The sequence below is a fragment of the Larus michahellis genome, chromosome 13 (assembly GCF_964199755.1).
Source record: "Larus michahellis chromosome 13, bLarMic1.1, whole genome shotgun sequence".
NCBI lineage: Eukaryota > Metazoa > Chordata > Aves > Charadriiformes > Laridae > Larus > Larus michahellis.
In genome coordinates, this window is record NC_133908.1 from 12,288,353 (window position 1) to 12,315,325 (window position 26,973).

The 26,973-nt window shown below is 46.9% G+C and overlaps 2 protein-coding genes across 8 annotated transcripts; one reads left to right on the top strand and one right to left on the bottom strand.

Moving 5' to 3' along the window:
* On the top strand, positions 1–15,875 carry TMEM120B (transmembrane protein 120B). 4 transcript variants are annotated; one of them, XM_074606222.1, is made up of 13 exons: positions 1–156; positions 4,441–4,559; positions 5,518–5,634; positions 6,430–6,489; positions 7,065–7,160; positions 8,200–8,289; positions 8,984–9,049; positions 10,007–10,068; positions 10,315–10,407; positions 10,843–10,907; positions 11,086–11,154; positions 13,744–13,812; positions 14,085–14,143. In XM_074606222.1, exons 1-12 carry the CDS (start codon positions 88–90, stop codon positions 13,768–13,770), a joined length of 933 nt encoding a protein of 310 aa, XP_074462323.1. In that variant the 5' UTR covers positions 1–87; the 3' UTR covers positions 13,771–13,812; positions 14,085–14,143. The 4 variants fall into 4 exon arrangements, with proteins under 4 accessions (XP_074462323.1, XP_074462322.1, XP_074462321.1 ...); XM_074606221.1 differs by having other exon boundaries at positions 13,744–15,875; XM_074606220.1 differs by lacking the exon at positions 14,085–14,143 and having other exon boundaries at positions 12,107–13,757.
* RHOF (ras homolog family member F, filopodia associated) lies at positions 14,068–26,967 on the bottom strand. Of its 4 annotated transcripts, XM_074606218.1 has the most exons (7): positions 26,819–26,967; positions 26,762–26,777; positions 25,895–26,704; positions 25,706–25,793; positions 18,733–18,842; positions 17,844–17,978; positions 14,628–15,701 (listed from the first exon to the last, which is right to left on the bottom strand). In XM_074606218.1, exons 3-7 carry the CDS (start codon positions 26,057–26,059, stop codon positions 15,537–15,539), a joined length of 663 nt encoding a protein of 220 aa, XP_074462319.1. In that variant the 5' UTR covers positions 26,060–26,704; positions 26,762–26,777; positions 26,819–26,967; the 3' UTR covers positions 14,628–15,536. The 4 variants fall into 4 exon arrangements, 3 of the variants coding, with proteins under 3 accessions (XP_074462319.1, XP_074462320.1, XP_074462318.1); XR_012589751.1 differs by adding an exon at positions 16,358–16,659 and having other exon boundaries at positions 14,068–15,701; positions 25,895–26,967; XM_074606219.1 differs by having other exon boundaries at positions 25,706–25,790; positions 25,895–26,967.
* Positions 26,968–26,973: the final 6 nt, after the last annotated feature.

The following is a 26,973-nucleotide window of genomic DNA, read 5'->3' on the forward strand; positions in this document are numbered from 1 at the left end:
CGTCAGGGGCGCACGTGGCCCGGCGGCCCCGGTGCGGGCTGGCCCCGCCGCCGGCAGCAGCAGAGCGGGTCCCGCCGCCCCCGCGCCATGAGGGTGCAGCTGGAGCGGTGCCGGGGCGAGTGGCGGGAGTTGGAGGAGGAGTTCCGGCAGCTCCAGGTGAGGGGCGGTGGGGGCTCCGCGCCGTGCCGCGCCTCGCCTCGCCCGGTTTCGCGTCCGCTGCTTCCCTCGCCCTGCCCTGCGCTGCCTTCCCCATGGCTGCGCGGGACGGGCGGCGCCGGGCTGGCCCCCAGGGCTCCCCTCTGCCCGCCCGGCCGCGCCGCCGCAAGCTGGGAGGGGGCCCTGCAGCAACGGGGCCGGCAGAGCGGGGTGCGCACCCCCGGGGTCCCCTCCGCCGCTCCGCTCTCCCACGGAGGTCCTCCCCCTCCGCCCGCTCCCTTCTCCGGGGTCCCCCGACACACACCCGGGGGTCTTCCCTCCGCCGCCCCCCTTCCGCGGGGGGTTTCCCCTCCTCCGCCGCCCCCTTCCCTGGGAGGCCTCGGGGCGGCCTCGGCAAGGAGCTTCCAGGGATGCGGGAAGGCTCGTCCCCCTCCTCGCTGCGCCCGGCGGGGCCAAGGGTGCACGGCGCCTTGTCCGCAGGCCCCGGGTGCAGGCACGAAGCGCAGCCGGGGACCCAACCCCAGAAACACCCCCGTGCCCCGGTGCCGGGGGTACCAGGTGCTGCGGGACATCCCAGACCAAACCGCGGCCGTGCCCCGGGTCGGTCCCATGAGGCATCCGAGGGGACGCCGTTCCCACTGCTAGAGCGAGGGCCGAGAAGGGGGACCCGGCGTTTTCATGCACCCGTAGCATGGCACGGGGAGCGAGGCGGCGAGCGCCTGCGCTGCGAGCAGCCCCTGGCCCGAGTTTGATATCCTCTGGTAGGATACAATAGTTTTCCCATCTCGCAAAAGTGCATTGAGGGGCAGAAAGACCTCGGAGCAGGCGCTGAGAGCTGCTTCTGCAAAAGGCTTTTACCTCCAGAAACATTTCTTTTCCCGTATGCCGTCAATGCTGTGCCCATACGCATCCTTTAAATTTTTAAAGATAAAACACAACCGGCTGTTCTCGCTCTGCGTGGCTGTTAGCCTCTTTTAGGCTGTTAAACAGAACGTGTGCCACAAAAAAAAAAAGCGTGATTTCCAGATTTAGCTCGTTGTCTTCATTAAAAGTCAGTTCAGGTTGTACGCTTGTTAACAGAAGGAAAGGTGGTGGTTGGGCGTTGGGGGGGATCGCCAGCTGGCGGGTTTTTTTTTGAGATGTGTGTGCACCTTCTTGCAGAGCACGCTGCTCAAGTCTGGCCTAAAGCACGGCAAGATGTCAATGACTTATCCCTGCCTTGGTTTCCCCATCTGTAAAAGGAAAGTAGAAATGCTTCTTGGTGGGTCACAGCTGCCGGTGGCACGATGTATAATTCCCCAGGGCTTAGTACTGTAGAGGTGAAAAGTTGGGATAACATCCATTATCTGAGAGCTTCAGGGCTCACAATCTGGAGATGGTGTTGGAGAAGAAGAGAACACAGTGCTGTCTTGAGGACATAACTCTGCTCCAGCTCCTCAAGAGGCTGGTGGTGCTTCTGTGTTCGTTGGAGGAAGGCTCTGTGCTCCCTAACTGCATTCAAATCAGAATGTGACGTGTTGGGATAGAAAACCCAACTCTTTAGTGAGAAAGTACTTCAGTGAGGGTGTCCGCTCATGCTTGCCCTTGCACGTGGCTTTTCGGACATACCCGTAGCATCTCTTGCTCTTGAGGAGCCTGGTTTTCCCGGCAGCAGCCTGAGCCCCTCTGCATCTGCATCATCCCACTTCAGCACCCTTTTTGCCTGGCCTGACTCATCACCGGCTGGAAATGCTGGTCCTGGGCCACACAGGAGCTGCTGCTCGTGTTTGGAAGGAGCTCCCTGTTGGCATTTTCCAAGGTACTTTGGTCACCTCCACTAAAAGGGTCTCTTGTGCAGTGCTAGTGGGGGGAAAAAAATTGATGGTGAGCAGATTTTATTGTGTATTGAGAGCAGGGCCAGCCCCGTGGGACAAAACAATCTCTGTTTTGATGCACCCCTGCCCCATCTCGTGTTTTATAATTGTGTTGTAAGTTCTGGGTCAGGGGCTGTGTCTTCCATCTCCTGCAGAGGAGGACTTTAGACTCTGGTTGTAGCTCCTGCCCCCCAGGTGTCTGGCACGGGGCACTTGGGGCTGTGGTGGTATTTGGGGAACTCCGACTTGAGGGGCTTTGAAGGGGCTGATGCTGCTGCAGCACTGAGCATCCCCTCGGGGGGTGTGAGATGGGGTTGGGGGACATCCAGGTTTGCAAAGCACTTCTAACCAGCCACATCTGTGGGTTTTTTACAGTTTGGTTTGCCAGGGCAGGACTTCCATCTCTGGAGGAGCAGCATGAGAAGGAGCTGGGGACTGCGGGGCATGGCAGATTTGGAGCAGGGACATGAGAAAATGCAAGTTGCCCTCCAACAGCTTGTTAATTTAAACCCTGCGTGTGAACATGTGAAACACATTTTGATTAGGAAAAAGCCCTGCGAGGGCTCCCTGTGAATGTGATTTGTGTCCTGCAAACGAGCAAGTACTGACCACAGGCAGGGCTGTTGTGAGTGCCGTGGAAAATAGACCTCGAGGTACCTTCAGAAAACACCCAGGATTTGCAGCGCGGGGCTGTGCTGAGCTGCTGCCTGCCCTTCGCCTGCGGGCAGCGCAATTTCCACTTCCAAACTGGGCAGTTGCGGCTCCGGTGCTGCAAAAATTGTAAACTTGGGTGCAGAGGCACCTCTGATGTCTCATGCCTGGGAGCTTTTCAACTTGGGGCAAAAAATCCTCCTCTCCCTGGTGCACGGGTGCTTTGTTTTTCTGCACTTGTTGTTTCCTACGCGGAGAGAGAGCTGACCTTCCGGGCAGGTATTTGGCCTGTGGGTTACTTCTGTTAATGTAAAGGCAGCGCAGTGCTCCCTGCGCTGCCGGTGGGTCCCCCTGTAAGCAGTCATCTCTCTTGATGAATAACTAACTTCACTACAAGCAAATGTTATGTTCTTCTAAATACCATGTCATTTTGGAATCATTATCCTGATGTTTTTGGCTGGCAGTGGAATTTACCAGCTCTCAACTCGCCTGTTAGTGTTTCCAATAAATGTTTGAACACTTTTTTGGCAAAGAGCTTCTTACACCCTTTGGACCAGCCTTTTAAAAGACGCTGTTGCGTGACATGTAGAGGAGCAGAATGAGTTACTGCGCAATCCAGGGAGCCCCGAAGTCCTGCCGGTGCTAAGCAAAGCCAAACCAATCCTGAAACAATGCGAGCTGCGGTGCCTGGACATGGTTAGTTTGGTCATTAAGGTTTTTAAATTGGATGCCAGGGCTTGTTTTGCATTGCCCCTGTAAATAATGAACAGCTAACAGCAAGGTCCTAACGAGGAGGTGAGCAAAGAGTTGTTTTGTATGGTTTTAGCACTGTGTTTATGCTCCAGGAAAACCAGTGGTAATTTTCTGTGGTCGTTGATGTGCTGACAGGTAAAGCAGCCACGCAAATAGCCATTTAACCAGTGCCTTCTCTTGGAACTAACTCTACAAACTCTCTTTTCCAAGTTATTGTAGAACTTAGCATTCGCCTGGAGGGCATTGCGTGGTGTCTGGTTAGCTCTTCCCGAGGTCTCCCTGCACTTGAGAGGGTGGTGAAATCACCGCAAAGGGCGGAAAAGCGGAGCATGTTTATTCCCAAGCAGAGGGAGGGCTGTGAGAGCAATGGGCTTGCAGCTGGTTAGCGTGTCCTCATTATGGTCAGTCAAACACCAACTGGGGGCTTCAGAGAACCAACGAGGGAGCATCTAATGCCACAGGGAGGGGATGTGTTCACTTCTTACGTAGGTTGCTTGAACATGCATGGGGTGGCCATGGATGGCAGTGGTGGCCAGGAGGTATCTAAACCCTGAGGCATGGATCTGTGGCTGGTTTTGTGGTTTTTGGTGTTTTTTTTTTTTTTCATTCTGGTTCCTCATCTGCCTTCTATTTTTCCCAGATTTAATCTGGCTGTGAAATCAGAGTTCCTGCTCTGCGATTTAGCCACCCATTTGATGGACACAGACTGAGATCAAACAGAGCATTTAGGGCTTCTTGACAGGGTGGGATGGGGAACGAGGAGCTCCTGAGTGGGAAAGCTCATTAGAAAGAGGAAATGAGATGGGTGCAGAGGATGCTCTTTGTTTTGCAGGAACTTCATTAATGTCTATTTAAGCCGTATTGGATCCGCATTGGCTTGGTGTCACCCCCTCCTTCGTTGTTTGCAGGAGTGTCTGTTGACTCCCAACAAAACAGGGGTTTGCTTGCTTCCTTCAGAGGCGAGGACCAAAAGCAATATGTAACCTAGAGGGGTTCTTCCTACCCATCCTCTCCTCTTCTTCTGCAGGAAACACACAAAGTTTACAGGCAGAAACTGGAGGAAGTCACCAGCTTGCAGACAGCCTGCAGCAGCTCCATACACCGGCAGAAGAAGACACTAAGGGACCTGAAGCACAGCCTGCAACGGTAATGAGAGACCTGGAGGGTGGAGGAGGCAGGGATGGGATGCTTCTCCTTCCCAAAGGGCTGAAATGTTTGGATTTTTAGCATTTTAATACACAATCTTTGTTGCGGTGGTAACGTTGCTCCATGTTATTCTTGAGTCAGCTCCATCTATCACAGCCAGGTAAAATGTTTGTAACCCCGTGAGAGATGGAGTCCTGTAAATAAAGAAGATCCTTGAGAGACCCTGTGTGGGTCCGCATCCTTGCGGTATGTGCCGTACACTGCAAGACCGTACAGCTTTTGGTCCACGTGTTTTGCTAGGTGAGCAAAGCTTTGCTCTTAAGCCATGCTGGGAGAGCCGCATCAATCCTTGAACCTGAACGCGTAACCTGTTCCTGGGTGGATTTGCAGGAGGGATCTGTCTGTGGATGCTCAGCCAATCCCTGGGAGCCACGAGCTAAATTCCTTGTGTGCCGGTCTGAATACACCACCTCCCATACCACGGGTTGCTAACGCCGCTCTGCACTGCTCTCTGTTTGACATGAATTGGTAAAACTGCCGTTTGTCGGTAAATCATCCTGAAATATTTCATGCCTGAAGAGCTGCAGCCTCTGCAAGGGCAGTGCCTGAAATCACGCACAAAGTTCCCAAAGTGGAAAGAGTTCCTGCAAAAAAAGCACAATATTCCCTAAGTGCTCTGCTAGGGAAGAGGTACGGAATCCGGTCACTCAGCTGAGATGAATAGAGAAGCTGATTTATAAACTAGCTAGCTTAAACCTACAATGGCGTAAAGCAGGCAGTGAAATAAAATCACGGTAAGCCAAATGGTGCTGCAGAACTGTAGGAGCAAAATGCGCAATGGCACCAGCTCACACAGTTAGCTTTTTAACAGCGTGGTTTTTATGACAACTCTGTTTTCCTTCAAATAAAAAGGAGGTAAAAGCACGTACAGGAATATCTCGTGTCTACGTTCTTGCAGGTGCAAGCCCAGAGCGAGTCCTGAGGAGTTTGCTCTCATTCAGGAGATCAGCACCCAGATCAAGGAGAGGCAAAATGCCTTCTTCGACATGGAAGCCTACTTGCCGAAGAAGAACGGGTATGTGCTTCGCTGGGGAGGAACGTGCTCCAGAAAGGCTGATTTTTTTTTTTTTATTTTTTTAAGTGTTCACAGCGGTGTTGTTCCCAAAAGATAATGTGTGTGTTGAAGAAATACGTGTAAAACTGGATTAGTCATAAATCTCTTGCTGAGCTGCTGTGTCAGTTGTATACAGAATTCATTATCTGGAAATTCATGTAAATGTACCGCGTGTAGGCAGTGCAGGTTTTCTTGTTAAAATAAAAGTAACCCTGCATCGGGGAGAGATTGTGCAATTCAGTATTTCACGCTGATGTTTTCCTATGCTAGTTTTTTAAGACTAAATCAGCACAAGAATTTTCTCTCCCTCTCTTTTTTTTGTTTGTTTGTTTTTTAAATAGTGTTTTCAACCGACTTAAAATTTATACTTTGCTTCAAGTGGGGTTGCTAGGACGGATTTCTTTCAATTGTCAAGGGCTGCACAGCCCCTCAGAAGTTTCTATCAAACTTTTCTTCCAGTTTCTCCCCATTATTTTTGGGTTTGGACAGTGCACTCCACATATCTCGCTCTTACACTGTAGCGCAGAAAAGGGGCCAGGAAAACAAACCTTTTCTCTAACTTCTTGGAAATGCTGACCAATCTTTCCATGTTTAAGTCCTCTTCTGTAGTCTGTCTCTCCAGTTTGCCTTAATTAACAACCTACAGCAAACGTGGCTTTGGCAGATATGCTGATATTTTCAGCTCCCATCTGGGTCATTTTACGGTATCGAAATAAAATGACCTACCTGGGGCTGCTCTTGGTTTTTGTCTTCCAGCTTGTACTTAAACCTGGTGCTGGGGAACGTGAATGTAACTCTCCTGAGTAACCAAGCAAAGTGAGTGAGTGTTTCCGTGCGTGTGAATTTGGGTTTCCCTGGGGCCATCCGTGGATGTGGGCTGAAGTCCAGAGATGGGAATGGGTTTCTCTTAGATCTGGTAAAAGACGAACTGTCGAGGGTGGGTGGGTCGGACCATGACACAGGGCCAGGCTATCGCTTCGTGCAGCTCTGATCAAGTCTGTCCATCACTGGCTTTTCAGCCCAGCCTGTAGCTTTAATTGTAAAGGGGGATTTTTTGCAATGGAAAAGGGGGTTGCGACTTCTAGACGTACAGTGCTTCAGAAAACAGGGACTTTTAAAATTTTTTTTTTTTTTTTTTAAATCTTACCGTGCCAATGCAGAAACCAGCTCGTACGGATTTAAGCCATTGCCTTGCAGTGTAATGGCCGTGCAGCCCAGGCGGACCCTGCAGGCAGAACGCTGCCTTTCACCACCGTCTGCTGGTTTTTTAAACGTTTCGAGCAAAACCTCTGTCTCTGGGCTCAGCCTGTGGATTTGTATCTGGTTTGAAAAAAGCGAAGCTGTGTTCTGGTGAAACACCCGTTTGTGTCTCTCTCTCTGTTCCCTTCCAGGTTTGCCTACAAGGACGAGTATGAGAAGTTCAAACTTTATCTGACTATAATCTTGTTACTCGGGGCTGTCACCTGCAGGTTTATTCTCCACTACAGGTAAGCCTGCATTTTCACTTTTAATCAAATATTTTGAATAGAAGTGTGCTGGGTTTGAACTAACTGTTCTCTTCTGTTAAGGATGGTGAGATGGGCTCTGGCAATGTTTAGGCTTTGAGTAGCTGGACAGCAGGACAGCTTTTACACCTCTTCAACAACTGCAAGACCTGTATTTTAGCTACTTGCTTTTCCTTCTTCAACTTTTTTTGGAGTCTCTTGTAACCGAGAGAAGTCCAACATTGCGTTTCCTCATCTGTTGCTTTTCTGGCATCGTGCCGTGCTTCGGAATGAGCGGTTGGTTTTGCTTGTAGGTTGTCCCAGGCAGGGACTGGCACCGTGCTGCAGCTCTGGGGTTGCAAATGCAACCAGAGAGGATTTGCATGAAGTTATCGGACCTGAAACATTATCTGTAGCTCACAGATAAAGTATCTTAGCACCAACAAGCTTCCTGTATTCAGTTTTGCTTAAAAACCAGGAAAGTGTTGGAGCCAGGTGCTTCCACTGAGGTCTCTCTGGGTCTGGGTGAATGCAGGATCATCAGGGTGATGCTGCCATATGCAGAGGCTGCCACAAATTCCCTTGGCTTCAGGGGTCTGCAAATGGCAAAATAAAGGCTTTTCTTCCCCCCAGAGTGTAATGCTCTTCTGCTCTTTTAGTTGATTGGATTTATATAGATCTCATGGAATCTACTCATTGAATTAGCCTGGAAATGCCTCTCTAAATTGGATCATCCGCTGCTTCCATGGTGCTTTCTCTCCTTCAGAAGGAATTAATGTCATCTCTGCGTACCTGCTTATCGGCTCAAGATCTGCAGTGTTATATCACGGGGCACTTCCCGGAGGAAAGGACTCTGAGCCCGGCGCTGCTGCCGATGCGCGTGGCTCTGCATGTGGATTAGAGATGTTCAGGACTGAGACTTTGTGTCCATGGCCTCACTTGGGCAAGGGGACAGAGGAAAAATACTGTTTTTTTTGAATGTGTCTTTATAATTAACAGGTTGGGTTTTTTTTTTTACTGTGTGGGTTGTTTTTTTTAACAGGGTTACAGATGAAGTATTTAACTTTCTGTTAGTGTGGTATTACTGCACGCTGACGATACGGGAAAGCATTCTCATTAGCAATGGATCCAGGTACCGTGCCACCTGCAAAAACTATTTAAAGCGTGAAATGTCCTTAAAAGAAAAACAAGCCACAAAAGCAGATTCAGCTTGGTGCTGAAGCCCAGCAAATCCGAGATGCTGATGTGTCTCTGCAGGGTCTGTTGTCTCCATCCGTCTCCCTGGTCACGTCCAAGGGCGGATGTGGCCACCTGAGGTTTGAGGAGGGAGGAGAAGGTGCAGTTCCTAACTGTTGGCTCAGTTTCCAAGGCAGCGCCGTCCCTTGCTCACTTCACCGTTATTTTCTGAGCTTTCTACAGTGTTCGAAACAAACAGCCACCTCATAGGAAGGACTTGGAAATGTCACTTATTTGCATGGCATGGGGAGGAAAAAAAAGGGTGTGTGGGCTGAAACTTGTGCATCATTAGTCACCACGGTACCTCGTGCTGTGGGAACTGCTGCTGCTTGCTGTGCTGGAGAGCTTGTGGGAGCACGCAAGGTGTGCCCCGGTCCTGAGCCTCCCTCCGGCAGTCGTGGATTTGTACCCGTGCCTAAGCCATGTTGCCAGGACAGCGCTCTGCAGCACCCCTTTTGCTTGAGTTGAGCCGTATGTTTTGGTCCGTCCTTCCTCCTCCCCCAACTCAGGAGCATTTTTTGTCTGTAAAGCCAGACTTACAGTGCTAAAATCCATGTTTCTCGCCTAACTGCCCCGTTTTTTCTGTTCAGGATCAAAGGCTGGTGGGTGTCGCATCACTACGTTTCCACGTTCCTGTCTGGAGTAATGTTAACGTGGTGAGTCCGCTCTCGCCTGCTGGAGGTGCTTCAAGCCTGTTTCACAGTGTTTGCATCATCTGAGCATTTAAATCCAGCGTGACCATGAAGCTGTGGCCACGCAGGCACATGGCGAAGTATCAGACTTTATATTTGTCTGATGTTACAGATGTTTTCAATGATAAACACGACACTGCAAGTTTGTATTTACATAGCCGATTTAAAAAAAAAAAAAAAGAAACCCAAACCCTAAGCTGTAGTTGCGCTGATGGTAGCAAAATCTCCTGATTTCTGTCTCTGCGTAACTAAGCAAACAAGCAGCACTTTGCTTTAGAGGGAGGACACCACAAAATGAGTTCTGTTTGGTGGCTTTATTGAACCCAGATTACAAAGAGTATAAAGCCAAAACTGCCTCCCGCGGGTGGTGGTGTTGGTCCAACGGCACAGCGATGCACCCCCATTACAGCCACCGTGCAGCCTGGCTCAACTTTGGCATCCACCGATTAGTAATAATTAAAAATTGTTTTAAAACAACAAATGTTTCTGCTCCTGAGTATGTAAGGGGATGACACGGTGGCTGGAGCAGAAGGTCCCGTGTCCTCTATCTATCCTGAACTACCCTTAGGAGCAGCAGCACAACCAGCCCCATCTCCACCGCTTGGATTCTTGATGCAGACGCTGCTGAACGGTTGTGATTGCTGCCCAGAGAAAACTGCGATAAGCAAATGAATAAGAGGGGGCAGCATTTAAACACGTCGGGGAGGGGAAACCTAATCAACGAGAGCGCTTCCTACGCGCTGGAGTTGGGATGTGCGGCTGTAGCACCTTCTCTGGGCTCCTGATGGGGTGGAGGGGGCTGGGTACCAGCTGCTCGCTTCGTTTGCTGATGGGATGCGGTTTGGCTGAGAAAGGGGAAGGGCGCTGCATCGTATGCTTTGTTATCAAACAAATAAACCTCCTTTTGTATTTTGCTTTTAGGCCAGATGGACTCATGTATCAAATGTTTCGCAGTCAATTTTTAGCGTTTTCAATATTTCAGAGTGAGTATATCTTACCTTGCTAATTCATGGGATAAAATAGTTTTGTATCTTGTGTGCTTAGAAGAAAACACTTCTGCTTGGTAAATACTGGGGTATTAAACTGTAGAAATATAATGACAGAATAAAAAAATACAATGTACAAATATAAACAATAATTAAATCTGTTGGATTAAACATTATTAAAATAGTTCGATATATTTATCATACTTCTGAATAGCCAATGCAATGATGTTTTCTTTCCTCCAGGTTGCGTTCAGTTCCTACAATATTATTATCAAAGGGGCTGCCTTTACAGACTCCGTGCTTTGGGGGAGAGAAACCACTTGGACCTTACAGTAGGTGAGGTTTTCTGCAGTACTTCTGTTTGCACGGTTTTTGCGCAGTTTTTAGATGCAGCGATAGGGAGCGTGTGATGCTGTGTGTGATGCTGTGTGGCCTCCTGAGAGCGAGCTCTGCAGAGCTGCCACCCCCTACCCTGCCAACGGCGTCCTGCGGCAGGAAGGGGAGCCGGGCTTTTATCCCCCTCCTCGGGTCCTGGGGTTTGGGGGCAGAGGGCTCTGCTCTCCCTCAGCGCTCGAGGGGGCTAAGATGGAGGTTTTGGTCACCTGCATCTTCATGCTTCTCCCATTACCACACCTTCAAGTCTATAATTTACATCGGATGGTTATTGCGGAGCAGGACAGGAATAGTCCTTATGGGCTGGTTGGGGAGGGCTGCAGCTCTGGTCCTGGCTCTCTGTGCTCACTCTCTGCCTCTTCTGTTAACCTTTTCCAGAAGGATTTCAGTCCTGGATGTGGCGGGGGCTGACGTTTCTCCTTCCCTTCTTGTTCTTTGGGCATGTAAGTTGGGTAATCCTGTTCTTCCCTCTGCCGCGTGGAACCTGGGGTGGGGGGGTCTGACACTGCAGTGGCAGCACCATAAAAAGGTGCTTTGGATCACACGCACACGTGACAAATGTTTCTAAAGTTTGGGGGTTTTTTTGCTAGCAATGAAATTGTCTTCTTTTCCCCTTTTTAGTTCTGGCAGCTATATAATGCAGTCACGCTTTTCGGATTGTCGAGGCATAAGGAGTGCAAAGAATGGCAGGTAGGTGTTGGTTCTGCTCAGAAAAAGCACAGAGCTGGGGGAGAGAGGGTGTTTAATTACATCCTTAAAGACATTTGGGCATCTGACCCTGTCTAAATATATCGAGATGATGTGGCACAGAGCCTATACAAGAGCACTCAAATAAATGTGAGTTACCATAGGTAAATTTGCACCCACGAGCGACCGCGCAAACTGAAAGGGGAAGAAAATACATGTGGGTAAAAATCTCTCCATATTGTTTGTGCATATAGGCATTTAATAGCAGTGGCTGCTGGTGGTTCTTTGTGGCTGATCCGTGGGTTACACATACAAAAACATGATGGCAGTGAATCACTTCAAAAACATATTACCCACTTTGTCGCCCCGCTTGTAGGGATCTTTCGACTTGCTTTCTCAGTTGCTGTCACCCATCAAACACGTCTGTCCGTTTTCCAGCTACACAGTTGCTCCTGCAGATCCAGATTGGGTGGTGTCACGTGTGCAGATAACGTGATGGGCTTTATTTTGGTCAGATGTGTCTGTAGCTGGTGTGCTCGCTTTGGTCACTGGTGTAACAGCAGGAACGCAGCTTCCCGCAGAAACGCGTCCTTCCCCCACGCCTGTGCCACTGCCGTTCGATGAACGTGCTTGTAGTGTAATGCTAATCCATTAGATTGGTCTTAATGATTTGATTTTACTGACTGTTAGAGTCCAGCAACATTGAATATAATCCATGTTGTAATATTAAAAAGCAGTAAATGCTACTTAAGTGATCCTGATGAAAATATACGTCCTGTCGACGCACACAGCTGGATGCATGACTGTGTGTTTGGCTATGATCTTCTCTCCTCGTGTGCTAACGAACCCCTGCACTTGCCAACAAGCCCCATCAGAGCTCGCTTAAATGTGGCCAAACAGTACCCTCAGCTCTCACCTTGCCCTCCCCTCCCCACCCCTTTTTCTCCATTTTCAGGTTTTTGTGTTGGCTTTCACGTTCCTGCTGCTCTTCCTCGGGAACTTCCTCACTACTCTCAAAGTGGTGCACACTAAACTGCAGAAAAACAAAGACAAAATGAAGAAGCTGTGACACTCCCCCCCCACCCCACCCCCCCCCGCCTCCCCGGTGTGCTGGCTGTCGCCCTTCTGCCTGCCGGCTTTGGGACGGATCCTGCTAAACCCCAGCTTCGCGATGGACGGGCTCGGAAGGACTCGTCCGTCCCTGCGTTCCGTGAAGTATACGGACTCTGCCAGCACAGACTCAGTATTACACAGCATGGCTCTCCAGTCCGCAGTCCTGCTATTTATGTATATTTAATACAAAACGTGTTCGCTTTTGGGGTGGGTTTTGTTTTTTGTTTGGTGTTGGTTTTTTTTTTTTTTTGTGTATATAAAGCAACATGCACCTGCCTGGCGCAGTGCCAGCGTTGGGAGAATGTAGGATCTACTGTAATTCCAATTCTGGAATGATATTTAACACTTTACAGTTTTATTATTTAAATTCTGGGTATTGGATTTGCAAAGACTTGTGAACACTCCAGGTGGATCAGTAATACAGACCCAATGTTGGTTTTTTTTAAAGGCATTTGTTTAAGGCATATTTTCAGTGGCAATACTAACCTGTGTGTACTGTGAAAAAAAAAAATGATGCCCATCTTTGTACCATACTGCTGCTATATACACTTTTAAAAAGCTATTTAAAGAGGAGTTATCCTCTTTTAAAAACAAAAATAAGCAAGCAAAATGAGTTGTTAAATGGCAGGGAAGTCCGCTAGCCTTCCTCCAGGGAGACCAGGTCATCTCTCCAGGCCTGGACAAGACCTAAAATAAACCATTCAATATGCAGCTGCTTCAGCCCCTTTTTAATAACAAATATGCTGCCCTTCGGGTTTTTTTTTTTTCAAGACACCGTTTTTTTTCCTTAAAATGAACTTCATCAGTGGCAAAAGTGCAGTTGCACTTTGGTTTCTGTTTTCAGTGTTTTTTTTGTTCCCTGTGCTGTCCTGGAAAGGGAAGGACGGGCTGAGCAGAAATATTAAATACTTTCTTTAGATGCTGCGCTTGTACCAATAATTAAGCGAATGTAAACACTCGGTCAGAAGGAACAGGGAGGACAAATCCCGACTCCCATCCTGCTTAACTTCTTGTGCTGCTTGAACTTAAAACTTACTCATTCAATTGAGCTTGTTTTGGGTGCTTTAACATCTGTGCCTCCGAGGGCCCGCTCCAGTGTTGTGAGCTGCTGCGGGCAGCGTCGTTCCCAAAGGCGAAGGTTTCCTTTGAGCCAGCACAAAGCCCAAATTGGGCAAATGGCTTTGGCAGAGTGCAGTCCAAAAACGACGCCTGTCTCCCGGTAAGCGCGCTCCTGGAGAAATACATATGCACTACAGACTCAAAATGGTTTCATCAGTTCTTCTGTTGCTGTGAGACCAGCAAAATTACCTTTACAGTGTTACTGTCCCGTGGGCATGAAAATAAATTGCAATTTGCATATTTTGAACAACTTTCACACTACCTGGGCTGTATCTTGCTGTGTTAACTTTTGCACACCCTGTGAAGTTGGTTTTTTTTCAATCCTTTGAACTCTCCAAATGGAAATTGTTTTATTTTGAGGGCGATGCTGGAACCTGCCGGATGTGAGCAGTGGACCTGGTTCTCCAGGGGTGGGGAGCTCTGCACGCGGTGAGTAACTTGAGTTTTGCAGCATGAGAAACTCTGATTGATTAAAAAAAGCAAGAGATTCCTGCCGCGGAGCTGAGGGTAAACAGGGTAACTTCCTGCGCGTTGGTGTTTCAGTTTCATACTGGGTAAGGTGATGTGTGGTTGTGTGTGGTTTACTGACAACTGTTCTTGTGGAGAAAGGGCTGCACAGTTCTTCAAGATTTTTCTGTAGTCAAAGATGTGCACAAACTTGTGTGTTGTTTTGTTTTTAATTTTCCATTTTAAGCTTGTAGGGATTCACAAACCCAAATTAAATCAAAACAAGTTGGGAGAAATAATAATAAAAAAAAGGTAAGATTTCAAGGATCAAAATCTCTTTACCCTGCATGTAAAATAATGACAATGGCTCACTCCAAAACAGATATTCTCTCAGCTGGTCGTGTAACCAGCAGGGGATAAAGCTGCAGGAACTCTGGATGATGTACAGTTATCAGGCTCTATGTGCAAGCATTTGTCTAAAAGCAGACTCCTGGCATGCACCGCCTGAACTTTCTGGCAAAACGTTGTGTCTTGTTGCCATTACCCAAGTCCTGCATGTTCACCCTTAGGACGGGCTGTAGTTTGCCTCGTACAGAAAGCTTTCAGCAGCACCTGGACGGCAAAATCCTCCTTCCCCGTATGGGTTTGGTTCATACAACGGCGACAAACTAGTGATTGCTCCTGAGATGCGCGCTCTCGCTGCCTGGGATGTGCAAAAGAAGTAGATTTGAGGCACATGTACTACATTGTGCAGTGCGGGAGCATCCCTCACCCTTCAACGGACAACTACCACCTTCACCGCGAAAGGGAAAATTTTAATTTATAGCAGTGGACACGATTTCATCAGTTAATGAACATGAATTTAGTATTTCCCCTAGTATGCACCAGTGTTTGCATCCGTCATGTATTAAATAAGCTATATAAGTTTATTGTAAAACTGACTTTATGTTACACATAGTTGCTGCCTGGAGTACTTCTAACTTGGAGTGCTGTAAATATTTTCTATGATACTGCATTTCTGAATTGGAGCAACCGATGCATTTCCATTGATAAATACCCTTTTCTATTACAGCAGCAGTCCTTGCAAGGAGACCTCTACAAGTGTAGCTCGGCAAAGCTGGGCCAGTGGTTCAGGGGGAGTAGTGGATGCTCCGTCTGTGCACTCTGGGGGCAGCCTGAGGCCAACTCATACCACTGCCACCAAGTAAATTAATTTAAAAATGTTGAGACAGAACTCTGTTTCTGTCTCTTCAAAGGTGCCTGATAAGCTGCTCTAACATCAGTTCTTCTAATAGATGTGGCTTTTCAGCTTTTCTGCTTGAAAAAGACAGTAAATTGTAGCTATAACATGCCACAATTATTCTGCAGAGGAAAAAAACCCCGCTAATAAAGTCATACAGTAGCAGCCGCTGTTCATTGCAATTTAAGTAGTGAGTCCAAGACCTGACTGGTGGTCCTTTGCAGTTAGGAGCAAAAGCGAGACACACAAAGGCACGCAGCTCTGGTGAAAATTGATAAAGAACTTTGAAAACTTTGTGAGAGCAGTGCAACAGAAGTGCAAAAATACTAAAAATAATTAAAACTTTAAAATAAAAATTGTTCTAAGAATACAAACATGTAACAAAACAAAAAGGTCTTTAAACTTAAACTCTTTAAAATCCGAATGGCTTTGCTCTTGTGCAGTCACTGCTCTCGTGCAGTCCTGATCATAACACTGAGCACGCTCTCTGTTTCTTCTGCCGCTTGGCTTTTTTCATGGCATTTAGTGCAATGGTTGTTGCTTCTTTAAAAACATTTTCTATGTTTTCGCGACATTTTGCTGAGCACTCCAGATAAACTTCTGCATTAATCTGCTGACAAGCTGCTTCACCCTGGAAAGAACAAAAGGTAAGAAAAGATGTAAACCCAATGTATGAGAGAAGAAGGTGAGACGGGAAAAGGTGTTATTTTGTACATCTTCATATCGTGAGGTCAGAAAGAAAGAAGCTGCCTTCAAGTATAATGCTGGAGTGTAAGTGGCATTGTTAATAAACTGAGGCACTGTTAAATAAACTAGTTGGGTTTTTTTTCCCACCCTGTGTTGACCTAGAGCCTGGCCTAACAGTTCAGTGCATTACAGACTCTAAGATGCAGATTGCTGATAGTGTAAAAGTATTTTTAGTATTAAATTTGTTCAAAAGAAATGCTGAGGTAGATACTTAAGTGAGGATGAGATGCCTACACAGCAATATTTTTTCAGGCCTGACCTTAACTATTATGTGATGTCACCTTTAGTAATGAATATCACATGCAAGAGCAGAATCTGGACCAATGTCTTGCCTTGTTTTGCTGGTGCACATGCAGGAACCCTGACTTCTGCTTTGGAGCATCACAAGGGCTCAGCCGAAATCCTCGTATACACAAATGGGTGCCTGCATTTCTCAGCCTCACCCAAATGCATGCAATAGGAACAGACCAGAATCTAAAAAACTTGCATGCAATCCTGGTTCCGCGACATCACTACAGACAAAACACAGTGATTTCTTACTTTGCTTGTGATCCTTTTATTGTCATTGCAGAGTCAGCCCCCAGGTTTGAATGCTTGTGAGCCTTAGAGCGTGAATTCCAGGTCTGCAACCCACAGCTCACAAACTCTGCGTTTATTCATTACAAGCCCTGGGAGTGGGGTCACTTGAGCACTCAGGCCTCTATAGGGGGGGTTTTCTTCAGCACATTTAAGTGAAGTTTGTCTCCTTTCAGTTGTTTGCAAGCCGCAGCGCTGGCAGATACTGTTCAGCTTCTCTGTGCCTGGCATCACAAGCATCATGTCGCGTGACTCGATGCCATCAGCTGTAAAAGACTCAGGTAGTGTATATTTAAGGGTAGAAAAAACAAGTGGGAGGGTCCACATAGGAGACAAAGTTTGTACATCATGTAGGGCCTGGAATTTAATTGCAGGAGGCCTCAGTAGACTTGCAAAGCTGTTGCTTGCCCTGAACCTCACGTGTGAGGGCGATGAAGTGAGTTCTTAATGCAAATGAGGAACAATCTGCAATTGTTCCCAAAGTGACAGGATGGGCATCTCATCCTGTGCGCAAGCGAAAAGTCCCAGCGTGGTTTAGTGGTGATGCAGTTGCAGTTTCTTTTCATGCTGTTTAGTAAAAGAAGTGATTCATTCAAGGTCTTGGTGCACTTAACCTTGTTCCCTGGATTTGTCTCTCAAATAATTTGAAGGCTGCTGTTCTTGCTCTGAGATGAGAGAAGGAGGATGGCTTTGTAGTTTAAAAAAAAGTGGGAGACCAGAGCAGAAAGGTCTGGCGTGACATGGCACAAGCTGTTCCACCACTGACTGTTTCTCCTGTACCTATGCCAGTCTTTAACACTACTTGTTAAGTCTCGCTGCTTTGTAATACTTAAATTGAAAACATCTCATAACATGTAGATTTTTTTTCGATTACTTTCGAGACTTCAAAGAAAAGTCTCTTATGTTAGAGAAGCCTTGCAGATGTTTTTGCTATTGTCCTTGAAAGGATTTATTTTTAAATAGGATTTGCAAAGGACTTTTTTTTCCAGAACAGTCACTATTTTTAATCCTGTAATGTGTGTCCTAGCATCTCCGGTCTTTCTCACAATCCTGATCAAAATACCTGCAATGGTAGCAATGTATCCTAATAAAAATTACGAAGGGAGTCGAACAAACTTGTCAAGGTTTACAAATTTGTAAGCTGTGAAAGGAAACAAGAATAAAATGTAATGAGCCTAGAAGGAAAAGCAAGTAGTCTCCTGCCAGACACCCCAAGATATGCAAAATACTCTTCAAATTTCCCTTTACTTCGGGTGGTGATTTGGCCACTTCCAAAAAGGACTTACAGAAATCCCTGTTAATTCTGACTGTCAAGAATTTCTTTACCTGGCTGCTGCAATCACCAAGTTTTGGAGTATCTGTGATTATACTTGTGAGGAACAATGCCACTGAAGTAAGCGTGTTTTATGTCTTGCAAAGAGCACACCACTTTAAATGCACTTAAATTTACCTGGTTGTAAGTAATGGGTTCCTGCTTAGAAGCCCTGAGCTTGCGCAACTGTTCTTTGTCTTTCCGAAGGTCTGTCTTGCAGCCGATCAGTACGAGCGGGACACCTCGGCAGAAGTGATTCACTTCAGGATACCACTGATGGTAGAAAAACAAAACTTTTACATCTGGCTTTTTTTTTTCTGAAATTGAAACAATAAATCGAAGTAACAGAATCAGCATTTAATACATGCTGCAATTTCAGAGTTTTGGAAGTTGTTAATCTAGTGGTAGGGGCCCAACATGTACTATTTACATTATCGAAACATTTAAAAGTCATACCCAAAGTCAGTTGCTTTATAAAAACATAGGTGACATCTGTCGCTATGCCAAAGTGCTTATTTAACATCTGTTTAAATGCAGAAGAGCTCCTCTAAAGTCATATTTAAGAGCAGAATTTGGGCCAAGTCTTGCTTTGTTTTGCTGGTGTGAGGTACAGGAACGCTAACTTCTACTTTGGAGCATTACAGAAATCCTAGTGCAGGCAAGTGGTTGTTTACCTCTCTCCCCTGCAGTTAAATATGGATGTGATGGAAGTAGACTTGAATCTGAAGTGCTTGTGTGCAATGTTGGTTGTGTGATATCACTGCAGATAAAACACTGATTTCACCGCTGCTGTTTGATCTTTTTAGCGTACTCTGGAGTCACCCCCAGTTCTGGGCACTTAGGAGGCCGGTGAGCTCCAGGTCTAAGGTCTGTGACCTGCAGCCCGGCGCATGGTGAGTGATCGCAGCATCCGCACGCCCAGGGTACAGGACACTAAAAGCATCAGCTTTTTTAATCTGACATCTTGTCATATATCAGGCGTATCTAATTAATTTAAAAGGTTGAAGCAATTACAAAAGCCTCTTACCTTAGCTGCTACATTATCATAGCTAGTGGGGTTCATGACATCATAACAAATTAACACGACGTTTGTGTTCTGGTAAGAAAGCGGTCGTAGCCGATCGTAGTCCTCCTGCCCTGAAACACAGAGAACGTTTTGTAAAAGAAAACTCTGTCCTTAACAAGCAGTATGATGGGAATATGTAAAAAAATGTACTTGAGATCAAGAACAATGGTACTACAATTGCACAGACTGCAAGTTTTCCGTACTTGTAAAATTCCTTTCCTTAAATGCAGTAGTTTCCTCTTCACTGACAAAACTGATGCTTTAGAATATAAAACATGTCCTTGGCAAGTTTTAATAAAAAGCCTGCTTTGCCTACCTGCTAAGTACTTAGAAGCACTTCTAATCGCCGATTGCCAAGTTGCTGCTCACAAGCAAAATCAGCAAGAGGAATCTGACAGTTATCGATTAAAACCTTTGCAATTTGGCCGTGGCTCCGTTCTCCCAAATCCATTTGTACATGTGATGTTGTGAGGAGGAGAAACACTGTATTTGCTAGACGCGAAGGCTGAAATAAAAATCTTAAGTGGCAAACTTGCTTTTCCCAGCCCAGTGAGCGGAGAGGAAGCAGCAATTAGCACACTATGCCTTCAACACCACTGCTTGCTCTAGCACCACACAGGTGATTTTACAAGATGTGCAGCAACATGAGCTGGGCTTAACTGGTCTTTGAAGTGGGACTACACAGCAAATCTTAGGGATGCTGCTGAATTCTGAAAAAGCAGAGGATTTGTCATACTTCTGATAAGGGATGTTCTAGCACGTGACCTAACAAGAGGAAGCTGATTTGCTTCAGACCTGTACTCCTTCCCCTTGCTGTACAGATGACTTAGCAGTAATCACTGTGCTGGGGTCTGAAAGTGTCTTGCTTTGAGAGATTAAGTTCAATAAAGCAGTAATTATCAGACAGAGTTGGCAGCTCAGGAAAAAAACCCCAATCTTTTTCATTTGAGATTTCTTCAGAGACTCAATAGGAAGAAACTGTGATTTGAGCAGTCTGTAGATCTATTTGCCGCCTGAATGCTGCCCCTGGAATCAGGTATGTGAGGCAACAGCTTTCCAAAATGAGAACTGGGAATGTCATTCCTTCCCACAATCACCACAATGTACACACAGCCCAGAAACTGCCCTAAAGGGAAGTTACACATCTCAAATCTTTTATTGATACTTCAAATGAAGGGATGCTGAAAATTTCAGTGTGCCCAAACTTCATACCAACTACCTGCCCCGGCTCAGTCCTGAGTCACATCGCTCGAGCCAACATGCTTGTCTCCACCTGCAATCTGAAGAATTGCAGATACCAGGATGCAAATTATTCTACAATACTTTGCCTCCCTCCTTAATTTAAACAATGGATCAAGATACAGGTTATTACAAGGCAATCCCTACTCCATAAGCTGTTACTCAGTTTGCCTGAGATGTTTGTAAGACAGGAATCTTAGGTTTAGACCACTGTATTTGAGCTCCCACAAGAGCAGCATGCTCTGTGGGCGACGTGCAGAACAAAGAAGGATTGATCCCTCAATATTTAATCCAGAAATAATAGACAATTGACAAAATTATGCATGTTGTATAAACATTCAGAGCAAAGACTGTGCTGCTTAGCCCTTCTTATTCTCCCAAATCCACCTACTTGTTTGCAACCGATTTACCATTTTGTTGTTGAGATAATCCTCTAAATGCATGAACCACATCAGGTGCCAAACATTTTTTTTTTCTCCTAACTTCCTCTAGTGTTATGTGCCGTGTGTAATTTTCCCTGTTCAAGTTCATGCCTCTGAGCCTCTACTAATGCAGCTTGCAAAATCAAAAGGTCCTCCAAGTTATTGCTGGCAATTTGTGAGACAGACAGGACTGTGCCCTTGGAAGAAACACATTAGTTTGTCTGGAATCAGAACATACAGCTAAACCCCTGCCCTCCTGGATGGGATAACAGAAGAGGTGTCTTCAATGATGTGACACAAATATGCTGTATTGCAAGTCAAAAACTACAGATATGCCCCAGTGAGCTGCACCTCCATCTTCAAAAACAGATACACAGTTATGTTTTTTTAAGCAAACTGAGAAAATAAACACGTAAGAAAATGCCGCTGTATAAAACGTGGCTCCATGCATGTTTGGAATTTCAAATACAGAGCACAGAACAAGGTATCGTGCAGAGACCACAGGGGGAAGGTTAGAAGGTAATTGCTTAACTTGTATTATGGTTGGATGATTGCAGCGCTCACTTAGAAGGAGAGGAAGCTATTCTTTAAGAGCTCAGATGCAGTTCTTCAGTCGCTGAGGATGTAACAGACCCAGATCAAGCTGTGTCTAAACATCAGCATCCCTCTCACTGAAAACAATCCCTTTCACCCCCTGTCCTTAAGTGCTGCTGATGGAAACGCAAGAAAGGGCCTGAGAGACTTTTTCTCTGTAAAGCTGCTCAGTCTGTGGTCAGAGCTAATTTGGCAGAGTTAGGTCTTCTACTAGAAGAGTTTTAAAATGAAGGAAGAGGGTTGAACCTGAGCAGTAACTGAATGTATATGCAAAGCCCCTGAGTGTGGTTCCTCAAACACAGGTAGCAGTTTTCTTTCCCCAATTAGCATAAAGCATGCTGTGGAAGAATAGGTCAAATATATGTCTATGTCTATGAGCATATCTGTGACTCTCCTCTGCCTTCCTCAATTCATTGTAGCATCAGAGACCTTGTTTATTATTTTTAAAGAAAAACCTTCATCCATCTGAATTCACCTAAAATTTCCTAATCCTTTGCAAAGATAGCACTCCCGCATCCCTCTGACACGCTGCATAACCCACATCTCTGCAGTCGGGCCCTGTGAGGGGGCTGAGGGTGAGTGGGGGAAGAAGTGAAACCACAGGTGTTGGTCTCACGTGCATGTTCACCTCTGCCTGCTCTTCCTCACCAATTCACCACCGAAGGTGTGCCGGCCTGTGCATTGCTCAGCCTGTAAAAGAGCTCAGCAGCCACTGCCATTGACGGGAGAGGTTAAACCACAGCGTCAAGACTTGACAGCCCAGGAGGCCACCAATACGTGCTGTCCTAACATATGGCAGTGCTGTCTATCGCCACCAACTGCCAGCGGGTCAGGAAGAATGTAATATCCTGCCACACAGTTCAGACCAGTCGACCACTTCCTACGTATGGCCACATGTTGTCTGTAATACTCCACACTCATGGTTTAGGATCGACCTGGAACCCTGCAATGGCGAGCCCTCACAGGCACAGAGAAATGCACCCAATTCTCTTTGATTTTTTACTCTGCAGGCTCCATAGGAATACCATGGTTATTAGCTTACCAGTTATGTTTTTTCACTACTCAGTTTAAAAAAAAAATTAGGAAACAGACATTCTTGGCAGGAATAAAACCAGTAGATGAGGACTTAAATTAAAAAGTTGTGTGTTTTTTGTCTTCCGCGCGCATGCCCTCCCTTTTAAAATTATGAAAAATAATCCTTGCGTATACAAACTTTAAAAATTTCTCTTAAGGCCTGATGGCCGTGCATCTGTCATTACAGACCTGAAAACCCCCGCTGGAGGCTTCGCATGAGCTTCCTGCCAGTCAGAGCGAGCACCCACAATGATGAGGCATTACTTCCTCCCCAGCCTTCCCCCGCTCAGCACAGCTCTCCCTGGTCTGAGAGCCCTGCACCAAACGGCAACAGAAACTGAACCTTGTGTCTGAGCTGCAGCTAAAGCACCAACGCCACTCTCTTAGTATGTAAAAAGAAGAGTTAATTTACCTCTCAATGTCTTTGCCTCTGTCAAGCACAGCAAGAAACGGAAACTTTTAATTGAATAAGCTGCTGCAAAGCCTGTTTGCAGACAAGGCAAGCGATATTACAAAGCCTTCGCACATTGCGTAGGTATACCACCAACTTCCTGCAACAGCAAGAGGTGTCTCTGATGAGGAAGACAGAGTAGCATAGTACAAAAGTCTCAGAAAAAAAATGTTATTCTAGCATATTTTAGACTCACTCATTAACTTCATATGTTACCAAAATTCTTGTCAAGAAAAAAAATACCTTTTGTAGCTTGAAATTTTGATTCTTAGGCACTTTGTTTGCGTCCTTCTCCTTCAGTAAGTAGAACAAGCTCAAAGTCTCAAGCTGCACAGGACTTGACAATACAAAGAATCCTCTAACTTTAAACAGCCCACGGAGCTGAACCTGTCCTTTACCTTCCCATGACACTGATGTATGTGCAGCTTTATTCAGCGTTGCTCTTAGCAAGATCCTAAAAATATTGAAGTCCTTTCTGCAGTGGATACATCATGAAGATGCAATGACACTTTTTATAACAGCTTTGCTTTCTCCTCCCCTACGCTGATACATGGCACTTATCTGAAGCCCTTCACCTCAGAAATTGTTTTACATCCTTTTGATCCTGTTTAAATGACTTTATGATAATCTGAATTATTTGTGAACCTTTCAGACCGAGAAGCAAAACACAAGCTGTTTTAGGATTTTAGAGAAGCACAAGACCAACTCAAGCAGTTCAGTCAGAAGATGATTCATAAAATATGGCTAATGTGCTGCCCTGTTAAGCCAGTGTACTTCCAGTAATAAGGTGTATATTTAGACTCCTCTTTAAGCTGCAACTGCTGCTGTACACCCACCCCAGACCATCATCACCCAGCTGAGACAGGAATTTAATGAGTTATTGCTGCACGATACGACAGACACAAGTCAACATAGTGAAACACCAATTCCAAAACTGCGTCTCCCATGCTGCATCTGTGTAGCAGAGGGACAGGAGCCCTTGTCTCCTGAACTGGATGTTCCCCTTGCTCTTCTCTTACTGCACTATATGAATTTAAGAGGACAGCACACAACTCTTGGTCCCAGTCTAATCCTTAAGGAACTCAACATCAGTGTTGTATTATTAAAAACAGGATGGGATTAAAATGTGTGCTCAAGTGAGTTCTTCCTCTACCATAACTTCCAGCTTCAGGAAGAGGATGAGAAGCTGCTTGAATCACAGAGTATGACACAGATCTGTAACATAAAACTATGTAAGCAGCTTTGAAACAGAACCAAAACTCAAGTCTTTCCCACTCGTAAGGAAATGCCATAACTAAGGTGGCAATGTTCCCCCTTTCTTTGTATCTGATGTGTCTCATGCAAAGCAAAAGAAATTTCACAGGAAGGGAGGAGACAAGCGTGAGCATCCTCTATCAACTTGCAGCCTGGGGGCCATGACACTGTTGTGGGAGGTGAGACATGTTGGGTTTCAGGGTTTCCACATGAGAGATGGAAAGCAATTGCTCTTTCATGGCAGAGAGCTCTGCCAACTCAGCAATAATGGCATCTCCGCTTCCCAAAGTGACACAAAATATGCCCCACTCTGTTCTTCAATGGGGCAATGCTTTGGTCCAAGGCAGTATTTGTAGCTGTGAACTAAATGTGGAGGAGCAGACACTTTCTGCTAAAGTTATGTTCCTGAACAAGGCAACAGGGTAAGACAAGCCACCAGCACTGGGTTTGGCAAGTGTTCTCCAGGCTGCTGGTGGCTGAAGGTCTTGCACAGAGGTCAGGCTTGTCAGAGTTTAGTGCTGCAATACTGAACTTTCCCTACCTACCACCGTTTCTGGATGCAGCCCATGTTCCTTAAAGCCTGGAAGAGACTCCAAAGGCAAATGTTGGAAGTTGCAGCTTGATTTTAAAGGAGCCAGACAAGTATCAAAAACTGTGTGACAGACAAAAATTCCACACTGACAGTGAACAAACATAAAAACTCGACAAGTTCGCTGTGGCAAGTTCTTGGTGCCAACACACAATATTAAGGAAATCCCTCTTTCACACCAGATTTCAGCCCGTCTCTTTAAGACTTAAGCACAAAAGCCTTGCTATTCAGTAGAAGCTACATTATCCAAATCACTGGATTCAAGAACAGTTAACAATGACACAAGAAGATATATTGGCAAATTGGGTGCTCAGTATCTTACTATACTGCAGTAAAGATCAGCAATAAAATTCACTTTTAGATTAAAAACCCTTAAAATCATCTATTGAGATGCCATGTGCAGTATACAAGAAAGTAAGCATGTTTTACTACTATTAAAAATTAATATGGACTGCATGAGGTTCTTATTTTTCTTGGTATAAATTTGGAACAACTCCACAGGCTCTTGAACTGAAACAGATGATTTACACTGAGCTGAAACAGAGCACGTGTCAATTTTAGGGTTCATTTAGGAACACAGCTGGATAGGAGCCTAGGAACTTTGAATGAAGTTGAACACGAACCGTTTCACAAGTTCCTGAAATGAACCCGAACAAACTACCGGCATTTTCAAATAACTTTTACCGCTACAGCCTTTTTATTTTGAACACAAACCAGCCTTTTTCTCCTTCACTATTAGATCACACATGGCAGGAGATTAAAATATTTTCCTAGTTGATTGTATTATGCTTTGCATCTGGGAACTGGGTTTTAATACCTTCAGATATGTTTGCTATTTGATGTGATTTTTCTTAATAAACTGAATTGTTAAGATAGCGAACAAGTCCATGGCTAGAACTGCCATTACACGAGCAACCCCTTTTTTTTCTGGAAGGCACATTTATGCATGCAACAGGTAATGGTTGTTGTTTTGTTTGTACTTTAATCTCAAGCAGTTTTAACTGTCGTATTACACTAAAAGTATGGTAGCAGAAAAGCAATGTGAAAATACGTTCCAGCTTTACAGTCTGCAAGTATCAGTCTGGTTTGAGTTGACCCAGCAAAAGCTGCTGGAACAGAAATACAGGCACGTTCACAAGAGCGGCATTTCACACAGGTAAAAGCAGTTTTAGGACATTTGTCTGAAATTAGGCAAACCCGGGAGCTGGGTTGGGTCGGTCCTGTCCCAGGCCACACACAAACGGCCTCTGACAGCCCGACACTGTCGGGACTGGGGAAACGGAGAGCACGAAGTGAACACCCCCCCCTTACCTGCGGTATCGTACAAATTCAGGGTGACCTCCTTTTTCCCCACCGTAACGCTGGTCGTGTACTTCTCGAAGACGGACGGCGCGTACTGCTGCAAAGGGAGGAGAAGCGGTTCTAAGCCAGGGACGGGCAGCCCGGGCGGCCCCCGGCCCCTCGGCCCCCCGGGGCCCGTCGGCGGGACAGCCCGCTCACCTCGGGGAAGGCGCCCTTGGCGTACACCATCAGCAGCGACGTCTTCCCGCAGCCGCCGTCCCCCACGATCACGACCTTCACCTCCTTCTTGCCCGAGGGGGCGGCCGCGCCGCCGCGGGAGCCCCCCGCCGCGCCCTCGGGCAGGGCCCCGTTGGCCGCCTCCATGATGGAGCGGGGCCGGGACGGGCACGACGCGACTCCCCCCCACACCGCCGCCGCCGGGCTCCAGGCGCCCCGAGGCGGGCAGGCACCGCCCGCGCCCCGCCGGGGATTGGCCGCGCAGCGGGGGCCGGCGCCTCGGGTGCCTCCGGGCCCCGCCCGGAGCCGCGCCGCGGGCTCAAGCCGCGGAATCCCTGGGGTGGTGGAGCCCGGCGTGGCGAGCCCCCCTCGGCGATCCGGAGCGTCCGCGGCGTCCGCCCCTCAGGGGCTGCCCGGCGCGGGGGTGGTCCCGAGCCCGCTGAGCGCCGTGGGAGCCCCCTCAGCTCTCCGTCAGGCTTCTCTTCCCAAACCCCGATCCTCCTGGTGAGCTTCCAAGGCCTCCATCTGCCCGGGGCCATTGGGCCCTGTTGGCACTTCCAGTCCACCCACCATTTACCTGCACTTGGGTGCTCATCCCCATCCAGCAACTGTGGCACCGACGTCCTCACTTATTCCCCCAGGGAGCCCCTTTGGACCTTGAGCGTCATGTTGGTTTACCTCACGTTGCCAGTAGCCGGGGGAATGTCTTCCAGTTGGAGCGCCATGTTGGTTTACCTCACGTTGCCAGCGGCTGAGGGGATGTCTTCCAGTTCAAGCACCATGTTGGTTTACCTCACATTGCCAGCGGCTGAGGGGATGTCTTCCAGTTTGAGCGCCATGTTGGTTTACCTCACGTCGCCAGCGGCTAAGGGGATGTCTTCCAGTTTGAGCGCCATGTTGGTTTACCTCATGTTGCCAGCAGCTGAGGGGATGTCTTCCAGTTTGAGCACCACGTTGCTTTACCTCACGTCACCAGCGGCTAACGGGATGTTTTCCAGTTCGAGCACCGTGTTGGTTTACCTCACGTCGCCAGCAGCTGAGGGGATGTCTTCCAGTTCAAC